Raw genomic sequence first — 12,643 nt, forward strand, 5'->3', positions numbered from 1 at the left:
ATGGTATAACTTAAACTTAGTTTGTAGACTTAAAATATGTTAATATTTGTTTCAAATTGATCAAGCTTGAAGGATTTATTTTTATACGGAGGTATACTTGTAAATTAATGTGTTTTTTCGGAATTAATTTTTTTCAATTCACTAAAGAAATTAATGAAATTCTATAAAATCAATATCGCTATTAAAAGGAATATTTAAATAAAAGTATAAAAATATAACATAGTATTGTAATTTATTCAAAGTAGATGTTGGGTTTCATTAACAATCACATGTTAAGCAAATTCACATAATATTTATCAACGTTCAAATTCACAAACACACTTATCAAAACTTACATATTTTGGCACATTTATAGGTACTATATTATACTATAAAAAGTTTTATTGAGAACAAAATGTCTTTTATGATTTATGTAATTATGAAACCCATTACACGTGATATTAACAACAAAGCAAAAGCAAGAGCGGAAGATTACATAGAATACATAGGTATTTTAAGGCTTATTCGGTTAACTAAATTAACTACACTAATATCACAGTTAGGTTGACAACCTCTAATGATGATGGATGACAGGTGGCGAGTTGTGGACGACAGCGTTGAATCTGTTGACGAAATCAACTTTAATACTATCCATAATGTTATAGATATCAAAGTCTAAAGTTCATACTGTTAACAGATTAAGGTTCGACTGACATGAATAGTTACACATCGATTTATCTCTTTCTGTCATCAGTAATTTGACATTTAAAAAAAGAAGATAAAGTATTGTTTTACTATACAACTGCTATACGACTTTATTAGTAAAGGAGATACCTATATAAAATTATTTAAAATAAAAGTTAATCTTAATATTTCTATGTAAAGGAAAAATCAAAGATATTTTCTTTATATAACATAATCGCGAATTGCTTTAAATATCTTGAACGTACTATCAAGGTCAATGTAATTACCTCCGTTATTTTAAGAAACATCTCGAAAATTAGAGCACGTTTGGAAATATTTAACGTTTGCATAAATATGTGTAATAAATGTAATTGTGTAAGTTTTTTGCGCACGTTACGTATGAAGATAATACACAATAAAATTTCCTTTTTTAGTTTTATATATTATTATCACATAAAGCGAGACTTAATTTTTTGTTTTTTCTTTGTGAAAGTACACGTAGTCATTACAGTGTGAAACTTTATTAGGCAATGATATAATATGACTAGTAGACTATTTCAAAAATAAAAACATTATCCCTTTGATTTTATTCTGTAAGGCAAAATAGATACTTACCCATTGTGGTGGTCAGCGGTGTATGTGACTTTGCGGAAAGAACCATCAGGCTGCAATAAGGAGTATTCACCCTTGACTACGTCACCGTCGCGGGTTTCGTGCTGGGATTTGTGGTCGCCGGTGTGAGGGTCTTCAACAGAGTAAGAGTAGCCATATTTGGGATGGGCCTGAAATCAAACCGACATAGGTTTTTACAATCGTTATTTTGAACATAATATGTATGTATGTTAATCTACATTTGTCTCCATATTGCGTTAAGTAATTTACATAGTATAATACGATATTTAATTAAAAAGGAGTGTTGCGGCAAAATCAATCGTTACTCTATCGTTTTTATTGATTTTAATCTGATAGATAATTGAGTTCATCTTATATGGCTCAAGACGTAAATTAGTGTCAGTCATTATAAAACCTTAATGTTGTTTTTCAATAATGTCGTTTCATAAGCAAAAATAGACAGTCAACGCTCTAAAACAACATAAATTGTGTTAGAAAGATCAACATTTAAAGTGACATGTCATATTAGTTTTGGATTAACATTATTTATTTAAGTAATATTTTACTACTTACGTATTCATCAACATAGTGATCTTCTTCGTGGCCAGAGCCGTGAGCAACGGGGGCAGCGTGGACGGCGTGGGCTACTGGGGCAGCATGAACGACCGGGGCAGCGTGGATCACTGATGTATGGATCGGAGCAGAGTGGATTGCAGGTGCAGCATGGTAAGCTGGGGCAGCTTGAACCGAATAGTGAGCTGGTACTTCGTGGTGGATCACGTTGTGTGATACAGCTGGGGCATGGTGCAAAAGACCTGCATTGCATGCCGCTGCCACCGCGCATAGTACGATGATCTAAATATATAAAAGTGTGACATAAAATAAACCAATATTTCTTGAATGATTACAAGTATATATAATATGATGAATAATTTCAAATAAAGCACTTTTTATACAACTGAAAGACCACAACGCCCAGGTAAGATTTAACTCTAAATTATCCTAATCAAATGTTACGAAAATATCTAGCCGTAATATATTCAAAATGCTTACTTTGGAGAACATTTTGCTTTGGTTAGAATGGACTTGTCGACTGGTGCTGCTTTGTTAGTTAACTCTTTTTATATAACAAACAAAACATAAGCAGTGGCGTGGTGGGGCTATTCCTGACGATATCCGATCGGATCACCGTAATTGCCGCTTTGCCAATCTACTCGCTTTATCAGGTTGCGACATTCGATATGGTTAGAGTATGTAGAGAAAAATGAACAGCGGTGAGAGGATATTGTTGTTACAGTTTTTATCGATTTGAAGCCATTTGATCTTTATTGAACTGTACTCATAATATTTTGTTAATAAAATAGTTTATAATTTGTTTTTGTCATGATGTGGAATGCTTGAAGTTGAGTCAATGCGATAATTTTAATAGAAACATGTTTGTATAGGACATTTATGTTTTATTAACATTTTTTATTTAATATTACCAATACAGAAAACAATTAAATAATTGTAGAGACGGTGTCTCATTTAAATTACAAGGGTTATTAAAATATTCATATTAATTTACGTATTTAACGTCTATAGGAGTATTTTACATAAATTTTATCCGACAGATCACTTATGATAAGATTAGAATGAAAAAAGTAGGCTATCTTATGAAAATTTGAATTGGACTAAGAACAACATACCCTTATATCACATTTGTTTTAATTATAGTAAGAATTTCTGCTTCATTCTGGACCATATAATGTTATAAATTTTTATTCGTAATTGTTCTAAATTTCTTTAGTTGCAATTTCATTTGATCATACATTGATGAAACTATTATCAAATAATTTTGCTCTTCCTTATTATAATTGTTTCTTAATTAATGCATACAATCAATTACGTAAATTAAACTTTATTATATATGAAATTTTACATCTGAATCGTGACGGTAAAATTCATGGCCGTTTAACGGTTAGTGATTAAAATATTTTAGATACACACGATTTAGGCAACAATGGTTATGTGATAGCGCTTATAATAATAAAGTTGAGTAATTTGCTATTAAATGAGCGTATGCTGCTCCCACACATAGCATATCTACGCCTTAATAGACCGCGATAAATGGTTTTGTTTTTTGCACTGTTTCTCAAAAAAGTTTTACATTTAAACAATTTAAAAATAGAATAATAATGAAATTTTACACTTAACTTTTAATATGTATTATGTTATTTTCTTCATATTTTATATTATAAAACAACTAGTTGGTAAAGGTATTAGGTGGTCATTTTATTATAGATTATCTAAAAGTTATATAGTTCGCAAGAAGCATTAAGTTTTGCTAACAAATTACAGATTGCTCTAGTAGTTACAATAGCCTAAATAGTTATGTCATCTGACTAAATTATATATTCTAGAAGCAAGAATGTTGCCCTTACGTAAGCGTATTCCTGTTGCAGTTTTGAGATTGAAACACTATATCTGGTTCATTCGTTATTTAATAATTCTATAATTGGAGTTAATATTTATTTCGTAGGTATGACTCTTCCATAAAATTAACTGCCAATCAACAAAGCTTATCTCATGTTCCGGCAAAGGGTAATCGAGTCAGCATAATTATAGGTAAATCTTTTGTGTTTGTAATTATACCATGTGGATTACAAGGATGATGGCTTAATATCTCAAGATATTTGGTTAACGCTGATGCAGCTTTGCTCTTTAATTTTGATTATATGTCTGTATTTTTTTATCAACGCTCGTGGTAATATTAATCACATATTGTGTTTATTTTATTTTTTGATATTGATTTGAAATTTCTAAGAAAAGGTTAAGGATTTTATTGCTGTACATATATATGTATGCTTGAACTATTCTGAATGAACGAATTGTCTGTGCTCACGATCTCATTCGCTTGAGTTTAGAAAATGACGATATAGATTTTATCTATTGGATGGTTAAGTCTTTCATTCAATTCGAGATAAAATCTAACACCATGACGAATTAATTACCTTTAAAAATTATGTTCGTATAATATGCGGCTTTAAAAACAAGTCATGTTTAAAAAAGTTTCTTAAAAAAATTATATTAATTATATCATTAAATGGAAAAAAGGTCACGTTCTAGTAAATTTGGTCCATTTATTACTGATATTTATATTATTTACAAAATATAATACGTGATAAATGTTTTTATGAACATATTCATTTTATGTCAAAATATATCGAATATTAAAAATTTAACCTTAGTTAATATCAAAACTAATTTGGTAGGATAATATTTAAGGTGTTGTACATAATGTGATGACTGATGATGATTTTGAATTTTATCTTTCGATTGTAGTGAATCTTAATCAATATTTTTCCATTTTCCAGTCCGAACAGTTTTTTATATTATTATGTATCAAGCCATTAGAATTTCAGCGAAAAAAAATCATATATATTACGTCGATTTCAGTCGTAAGTTCTGTACTGATCAATTTGTACTGATCGACTATTGTATGCTGTCCAAGTGAGAAATGCACTTGTGATCTGTGTCGGCAAGTTCCTTTCTGTTAAACTAACGAATGAGCTAAATTTCATTCGATAAAGTTAATGGTATTATTCGAGCTATTTTTGAAATGTTAAGTATTGAGAAAGTCACGAATAAAAGTAATTTTAGCTAGCAACATTGCATTTTTATATATTTTTTTATTTCACGTTTTAACCCAAATGCGATATTGGTATATATAAATAAGTATGAAAATATAACTAATACATATAAACTTTCATAAAATGTAGACTTTGCTGGATTTAGTTATAGAAGATTAATTTAAGTTATATCAAAACAAGATTCTGAATATCGTAAGTTCAATGATGACCTAGATTGTAATTTACCTATATATACTTAAAAAAATCTATTATGTTAATTTTCGCAATTTTTCTATGTATATTTTATGTGATCAATTTCGTTTATTATATTTACCATGACTTAGGTTAGTATTTTTAATTTAAATATAAACAAAATAGTTTCAGTAACAATTTTATTAAAAACAATCTTAAATAACAATTTATTAAAAATATTTATCTATTAATCGGATGACAAATTTAGCTAATGTTAAAAACCTACGTAATAAATTCTTGAATGATAATATGATGATGCAACTTCCGAGTCATCACGTGGTTCTTCCTTTTGTAAATTTTCTGTCTCAGACATGTCACTCAATTCACTTTGTGTAGGATTGCTAGTGATTTCTTCTACTGGCATTTGAGTCATATTCTCTGTCTCTTTCTGTTGTTTTTCATCAACAACAGCATCCATTACTGATGCTTGAACAATTTCAACTGGGTTCATTTTTACAATAGGTATTTCTGTACTTTTATTAGTATTTTGTATAATAACTGGTGTAAGTTGTATCATTTTGTCTCCTTGTTCTTCTTTCACACTTTTTTGTCTTTCGTCTTGTTTAAGATCAATAGCTTTTTCATTTATAGGGATATCTTCAACATCCTCTGTTCCAGATTTGTATTCTTGATAGTGATAATTTTTATTTGGGAAGAAATGGTTGATTTTAATACCGTTTCCGAAGGGTAAGAACTGTCTTGTGTGACCGATGACTGAATAAGCGTTATCACCGTGTTTGTTTACACTCTTGGTTACTACAGCATTGAATCTGAAAAATTTCAAAGACGTTATTGAAAAAGTAAGAAAATAACCCATGCTGAGCAAGGGACTCATTTTCCGAGTATTCAATATTATTTTTAAAACTCTCTATCCATCGAGCAATCTCGACTAACGTTTTTCTCAAATGGTATTGCAATATTAATTCTTCATGCAATTTTTAACTTATTAATTAATTTAATAAAAACATGACTTTTTTTAAATTCATATACATAATTTTATAACATAAGCTACAAGTATTCCTTGAAAAAGTATTTTAAAATGACCCATTTCTAAAAACATTATTACTATCATATCGAAGCGAGAACCATTGAAATATTTTTATAGCTTAGTTTCTGAGTTGCTTATACGATAAACAGAAGTTTTCCAGTGGGATTATTAAGCAGTTTGTGGTCTCTGATCAAATTAATCAAGTAAGCTCGCATTGAGTACGTTTATGGATTAATTATTACATGCAAATAACATAATTAAAAGTTACCCGTTCTGGTCATCGGCATTATATTCCACCTTTCGCAGAGAGCCATCTGGTTCAACGAGACTGTAACCTCCTCGAACTCTATCGCCGTCTCTGGATTCATGATGATGTTTGTAGTCACCTGTCTTTTTATCCGATACTGCATACTCGAACTCGTATTTTGGATAATGCTTTAAAGTAAAACAAGTTATAATTAAATTCAATTGTTTATCCTTTAAAGAGATTTCTTCCATAATACTAACTTCTTAGATATATGATAAGACATCCACAAAAAATATTGTAAATATACTTTGTGAATAATAGTATAATAGATTCGTTGTTTTCTTACGTGGAAGTCGTATTTGAAAAGCGGTGGAGAATTTGCAGGATAATATTTGACCGTCTGCCACGCCTTTCCTGTATTTGAGGTGTATGATTCTGCTCTCAGTCCAGTATTTGGGTCAATCTGAACAGCTGAGCTGATAGTGATGAAATAAACTAGAAACATCATCTGAAAAACAAAATAAAATACTTTTTAATTTTGAATCAATAGAATTTTGTAAAATAAATTAGATTTATTAATAACTTACCTTTGAAAACATATTGAAATACTTAATATGAACCGTCGCTCTCGGGATGTACCGGGGAACTGTTGATTTAGTTTATCATTTTTTACCATTATATACTTTTTTAATTTCTATTATATAAATTTACTAAAACTTATCAAGTTAGCTTCATCAATATAGTTATTGTGTTAGAATAATGTGGATTCGATTTGTTTGATAGCATCGATGCTTTCTAAAACTTTTGTAATGCCTTTTTATTACATTTATACCCATTCATTTGTTTTCTTTTAATATAAAGATGTCATCACTCTTTGTGGGGTATGTCAAATATGTAGTTAGGCGTTATTGCTTATACGAAAGATATCTAACATTATATGTTCTTTACAGTATTAAATATTTTTTTTATTTATGTTTTATTGATGTAATGTATATTGATAAATATAATTAAATATATAAACATATTTAGAGAAAACGTTAGAGAGTTATTTATGGCTGATAGTTATGAATCAATGAATCAATGGGAGCCAACGACATTTGTTTACATTTCGGCTAGTATTATATAAAACTATAATGATAACTATATTGACAGTGTAATAATGTAACTCCTACAAGGTATAAAGTAAGTAATAAAGGAGGAAGTTTAAAAGTTTTTATGGTAAATATGAAGCTGAAGAATGTTATTGTATTGATTTGTCTAAAATATTAGTTGCATATAAAAAACTACTTTAGCCAGAATGAAATATTAGGGAAATAATTATTCAATTTTATATTCACTCGCTTAATAGAAAACTAGTTGACTACTAGGTGGTAGGGCTTTGTGTAATGGTAGGAACCACTCATCATATTATGTTCTACCGCGAATCAGCAACCCTTAGTATAGTTGTAGTCTACTTTAAAGGAAGAGTAAGCCACAGTGTTACTACAGGCACAATGAAATCACAATTTAGTTCCCAAGGTTGGTTGGTAAATGAAATAATATATAAGGAGAATTGCATCTCTGGGTGAAATCGAAGTAATTCCCATTCAAACAATGGAAGTGTAGCTGATACATCTCAATTATTTTCTTAAAGAATGATATTTTATCTTTGTTTTATTTATTTCGGTTGGGAAAGTACGAATTTCTTATCCATATTAGTCTTAACACGGAACATCCGATAATTATATCATCACAATCGAAGAATAGCCGCATTTTATTGGTATATTTATTTAGTTCATTGAGATTTGTTTGATAAGGCCTAAACTTTATGAATAAGCTGTACTTTTAAATTTCCAATTTCGATGCTGCTGTAATGTATCCGATTTTGGAAAGTATGTTTTCTTAAAATCTTTACGATATATTCTTGGACATTTCATTTGTCTCATTTATTGACTACTTCAGACCAAATGCAGTAAATTCTTATCATTTATTACAAAAACTATTTGGTGAAACTCATAAAATTTCGATCGAAATCAAGATAACGACGACATAATATAAAATAATTCCTTAAATCGAAATAACCAGTGATATTTTCAACTGTTCTTGATATTATCAATGATATATAACATACAATATATATAACATATATATATATATATATATATATATAACTATATAACATAGAAAATGTGGACTTTCGTTCTAATTTCATCCGAAGAAGTGTCGGATGAAACTATTTATTTATGTAAATTAATTAAATTTTCAATATATTTCATTATTAACTTTATAATACAAAAAAACAAAAACTGTACTGTATTAGTACGTATAGTTTGCAGGCGAAGTGGCACCTAGCTGAGTTATTGCTTTAAATGGATTTATCATTAAATTAACGATCTGAATCAGTTAAAATAATAATAATATTTCTATTAGATAAGTAATAATTGGTTATGCAAATAATTGGTTATAGTTACTATTTATTGCCGGAGAACTTATCGTAATGCAACATATCTTGACGTATTAAAGAGCGTTTACAATAAAACAATGTAATTTTGTCACCTTTTAATTTTGTATCTTCCTCTTTCAATGAATAAGGTGATTCCTTTATTTCATATACCTATATATATATAGAGTAATCATATATATCAGATAATATATGATTCCTCTCCAATATTTTTTTATCAAATCAGAATTTGGTTTGATAGAACCATGAATATTTACAGGGCCAGATTTAGGAGAACTGGGACAACTGCCCTTTGGCCTCCACGAGAGAGATTAAAGTTACTGCTATAAAGAATAAACAAACTATTGACAAATCTGACTGACCGAAATGACAATGTTCAAATTAATTTGTAAAATATTAATTAGTGGCCTCCACTCATTTGTGGCCCCAGGGTTTAAATACCTTAAAATCCGGCCCTGAATATGTACAATTTCAATATCCTGCCTTATATAATGCCTAATTTTAAATATGTGTGTCGAAATGCAGAATTTATTTTCAAATATGGTTATTTTTCCTAAATATGAATATATCATAATATAAATAGTTTATAGTTTTGGTAATATTAAAATCTGTAACTTTATCGAAATTATTCGTTTATTGCATTAAATAAATAGTTAACAATCATTTGGTACATTTGCCTGGAGTCAGGAACTTAATGGTAGTACTGGTGTACGGGGGCAGCGTAAACGGGGGCCTTGAGGACGACTGGTGCAGCCTTGATGACAGCGGGAGCAGCCGTGGGGGCGGTGTTGTGAACGACTGCGTTGAAACCGCTGTGGTCGTCTGCGGAGTACTCCACAGTTCTGATAGAGCCATCGGCTTCGTGGAAGGAGTATGAGCCCTTCACGACATCACCATCACGGACCTCTTGTTGTTGCTTGTTATCACCGGTGTGTCCGTCAGCAACAGAGTAATTGTACTCATATTTGGGGTAGGCCTGCACACAGATGAGAAGCATGTTAAAAATAAATTATTTTTGATGATATAAACTGCAATTAAGTACAATATTTTTGCTAGACAACTTACGATTTCTTCAGGCTGGGCGATCACTTTAGCAACGGGAGCGGCGTGGTAGGCGATGGAAGCAGGAGCCGCGTGGTATGCGACGGGAGCAGGGGCAGCGTGGTAGGTGACGGCGGCGGGGGCAGCATGGTAGGCAACCGCGGCGGGGGCAGCGTGGTAGGCCACGGTGGCGGGTGCAGCATGGTATGCGACGGGGGCTGCGACGGCTAGCTTGGCGATGGGAGTCGCATGCTCGTCGTGACGTACGATGCTCTGAGAGGAGACGGCGGCCGCAGGGGAGTAGTGGACAGCAGCAGGCAGAAGTCCAGCCGAGGACACCGCCATTACAGCGCAGAGAGCTACCAGCTAAAAAATTGTTATTTAATTATTACGCTATCAAAGTGTACTTGGAAAAGTATACGTGATGTTTAAAATACAAAACTTACTTTAGAGAACATGATTGCTGTGATTGTCAGGCTTTGAATGATAACTATGAGTACTAAGTAATGTATTTATATTCGCACATGGGCATATAAAATTAGTAGTGGAAGTTGTCAAACAAGCTTACACTGTGACCTTAGTTTGAGCAAGTTCAATGATTGATCCATTCTCTTGAAATATATTTAAGCAATTTGCAGTGGGTGTATTACTAGCAACAATTCAAATGAAATGATTATTATATATTCTATTGTAGCTTTTTACTATTAACCGTGATCAAACTGACCTACTTAAAAAATAATAAGTACCTTATGTTTTTTTAATTATTTGTATATTTCGCTTAGCAAATAAAGCATTCAAAACCGTAGATTAACATAGTACCTACTCCCAAAAATTTATAAGGAAGCTAATTGCATAATTTTTTATATATTTTTTTTTTTGTTAAAATTTCATAATTTGTCATATTAGAATCAGTTCTAAAAATGCACATAAAAGTACCCTCAAAACTACATTTCAAGCCATACCCAGTAATCGTTTAATATCTTACCAAGCAACCAACTAACTCAAAATAATTAACACAAACTTTGTTATCTTGAAAACGAATCTTATAATAATTTGTCAAACAATGTATAACATAACACATATGAGTATACATTATCACGTATACACACTTATGACATGCGTATATGTGACCTTAGACTTTTAAATACCTTTGTTCAGGTTTAGCATGCTCGAAAATATATGAATTTGTTATTATTATATTATTTTAATAGTTAGTTGTAGTATTACATATTTCCATAAATAAATATTAATTATTATGAAAAGATTATTTTCAAAGAAGTCGCTAATAGACCAAATATAGGGAGATATTAATAATTTGCATCAGTTCTTCAATATATAATAATTTGTAAAAAATAAAATACTATATTATTTTTTTTTTATATTATCACACTAAAACATGAATTATTTACAAATAGTGCGAGTTATTAAAATATTGACATAAGATTTTAGTATTATAATTGCACGTTGGTCAAAAAAAAAATAATTAAAGAAGGTTGCATATATTTGCCTAAATGACCCGAGGCAGGGTCAAGTTTAGCCTAATCTCCCTCTACCTTATCGCAAACTTGATTTGAAACTACTAAGAACTATATAAGCGAAATATTCAGCTGCAAAATTATCAATCAAGTATTGTTTTTTATTCAATCATGTTCTCTAAGGTATGTTATTAAATCAATAAGTTTTTAAACGACTATTTATTTCAATATTTTTGTAGTTAACACAATGTTTTATTCTATTTTTTTCCTGTTACAGTTGGTAGCTCTTTGCGCTGTAGTGGCGGTGTCCTCAGCCGGACTCCTGCCTGCTCCCGTACACTACTCTTCAGCGGCAGCCGTCTCCTCCCAGAGCATTGTACGTCACGACGAGCACGCCACCCCAGTCGCTTACCATGCCGCCCCTGCTGCCGTTGCCTACCACGCCGCTCCCGCAGCCGTTGCCTACCACGCTGCACCCGCTGCCGTCACTTACCACGCTGCCCCTGCTCCCGTCGCCTACCACGCCGCTCCTGCTGCCGTCGCGTACCACGCCGCTCCCGTCGCTAAAGTGATTGCCCAGCCTGAGGAAATCGTAAGTTATTGCCTATTTAAGGAATATAAGCTATGTTGTTGTAATAAAAGTGACAAGTAACATATTAAATAACTTTATTACAATTAGAACAAGTAATAAATTTAATTATATTTTTTATTAACAGGCTTACCCCAAGTACGAGTACAATTACTCTGTTGCTGACGGACACACCGGTGACAACAAGCAACAACAAGAATCCCGTGATGGTGATGTCGTTAAGGGATCGTACTCCTTCCAAGAAGCTGACGGCTCTACCAGAACAGTAGAGTACTCCGCTGACGACCACAGTGGCTTCAACGCCGTAGTGCACAACAGCGCTCCCACCGCCGCCCCCGCTTACATTAAGGCCGCACCAGTTGTCGTCAAGACTCCCGTCTACGCTGCCCCAGCTCTTCACTACTACCACTAACCGACTGATTAGTAGTGGTTCCTTACTTTTATGATTGTTATCTATTTATTTAATGAAATAAACATATTGTTTCGATGAATAAATACCATTTTACTTAATTTTCAAAATCACAACATATAGTACTTATAAAACATATTCACCTAGGATTCACTTTTATGAGGCAAACAAGCTTTGATTTCTATTGAAATTATTCAAAAAAATAACTGAGAAGTATCAGCGAAAAACACCATAAGAGTTTTTTTTTCTCTCTCTATTTATTTTGCTATCAACTACTCCTGCTAGATTACCAATGCAATTTTTTTATAGTAAATCA

At 31.5% G+C, this 12,643-nt stretch overlaps 4 protein-coding genes across 5 annotated transcripts; 1 reads left to right on the forward strand and 3 right to left on the reverse strand.

Moving 5' to 3' along the window:
- Nucleotides 1-303: 303 nt before the first annotated feature.
- Nucleotides 304-2,364, reverse strand: LOC125064052 (cuticle protein 8-like). Its single transcript, XM_047670829.1, has 4 exons — nt 2,329-2,364; nt 1,849-2,130; nt 1,279-1,445; nt 304-602 (listed from the first exon to the last, which is right to left on the reverse strand). Exons 1-4 carry the CDS (start codon nt 2,338-2,340, stop codon nt 554-556), a joined length of 510 nt encoding a protein of 169 aa, XP_047526785.1. The 5' UTR covers nt 2,341-2,364; the 3' UTR covers nt 304-553.
- Nucleotides 2,365-5,352: 2,988 nt separating this feature from the next.
- LOC125064374 lies at nt 5,353-6,972 on the reverse strand. Its single transcript, XM_047671362.1, has 4 exons — nt 6,961-6,972; nt 6,720-6,881; nt 6,395-6,561; nt 5,353-5,908 (listed from the first exon to the last, which is right to left on the reverse strand). Exons 1-4 carry the CDS (start codon nt 6,970-6,972, stop codon nt 5,353-5,355), a joined length of 897 nt encoding a protein of 298 aa, XP_047527318.1.
- Nucleotides 6,973-9,428: 2,456 nt separating this feature from the next.
- On the reverse strand, nt 9,429-10,333 carry LOC125064039 (cuticle protein 8-like). The gene is made up of 3 exons (XM_047670815.1): nt 10,301-10,333; nt 9,879-10,220; nt 9,429-9,789 (listed from the first exon to the last, which is right to left on the reverse strand). The coding sequence occupies exons 1-3, from the start codon at nt 10,310-10,312 to the stop codon at nt 9,505-9,507; spliced, it is 639 nt and encodes a 212-aa protein (XP_047526771.1). The 5' UTR covers nt 10,313-10,333; the 3' UTR covers nt 9,429-9,504.
- Nucleotides 10,334-11,473: 1,140 nt separating this feature from the next.
- On the forward strand, nt 11,474-12,409 carry LOC125064042 (cuticle protein 8-like). 2 transcript variants are annotated; one of them, XM_047670819.1, is made up of 4 exons: nt 11,474-11,512; nt 11,607-11,777; nt 11,832-11,921; nt 12,046-12,409. In XM_047670819.1, exons 1-4 carry the CDS (start codon nt 11,501-11,503, stop codon nt 12,328-12,330), a joined length of 558 nt encoding a protein of 185 aa, XP_047526775.1. In that variant the 5' UTR covers nt 11,474-11,500; the 3' UTR covers nt 12,331-12,409. The 2 variants fall into 2 exon arrangements, with proteins under 2 accessions (XP_047526775.1, XP_047526774.1); XM_047670818.1 differs by having other exon boundaries at nt 11,607-11,921.
- Nucleotides 12,410-12,643: the final 234 nt, after the last annotated feature.

The sequence above is a fragment of the Vanessa atalanta genome, chromosome 5, assembly GCF_905147765.1.
Source record: "Vanessa atalanta chromosome 5, ilVanAtal1.2, whole genome shotgun sequence".
Lineage (NCBI taxonomy): Eukaryota > Metazoa > Arthropoda > Insecta > Lepidoptera > Nymphalidae > Vanessa > Vanessa atalanta.

What these genes read in the sequence shown, in the direction of transcription:
- LOC125064052 (XM_047670829.1), bottom strand. An exon ending in ATCACTATGTTGATGAATAC is followed by an intron (nt 1,446 to 1,848) that starts GTAAGTAGTAAA and finishes GTTTGATTTCAG; the next exon opens with GCCCATCCCAAATATGGCTA. An exon ending in ACCGCTGACCACCACAATGG is followed by an intron (nt 603 to 1,278) that starts GTAAGTATCTAT and finishes TTTCGTCAACAG; the next exon opens with ATTCAACGCTGTCGTCCACA.
- LOC125064374 (XM_047671362.1), bottom strand. An exon ending in TTTTCAAATACGACTTCCAC is followed by an intron (nt 6,562 to 6,719) that starts GTAAGAAAACAA and finishes TTTACTTTAAAG; the next exon opens with CATTATCCAAAATACGAGTT. An exon ending in AATGCCGATGACCAGAACGG is followed by an intron (nt 5,909 to 6,394) that starts GTAACTTTTAAT and finishes GAAATTTTTCAG; the next exon opens with ATTCAATGCTGTAGTAACCA.
- LOC125064039 (XM_047670815.1), bottom strand. An exon ending in TCGCCCAGCCTGAAGAAATC is followed by an intron (nt 9,790 to 9,878) that starts GTAAGTTGTCTA and finishes ATCTGTGTGCAG; the next exon opens with GCCTACCCCAAATATGAGTA.
- LOC125064042 (XM_047670818.1), top strand. An exon ending in TTGCCCAGCCTGAGGAAATC is followed by an intron (nt 11,922 to 12,045) that starts GTAAGTTATTGC and finishes TTTTATTAACAG; the next exon opens with GCTTACCCCAAGTACGAGTA.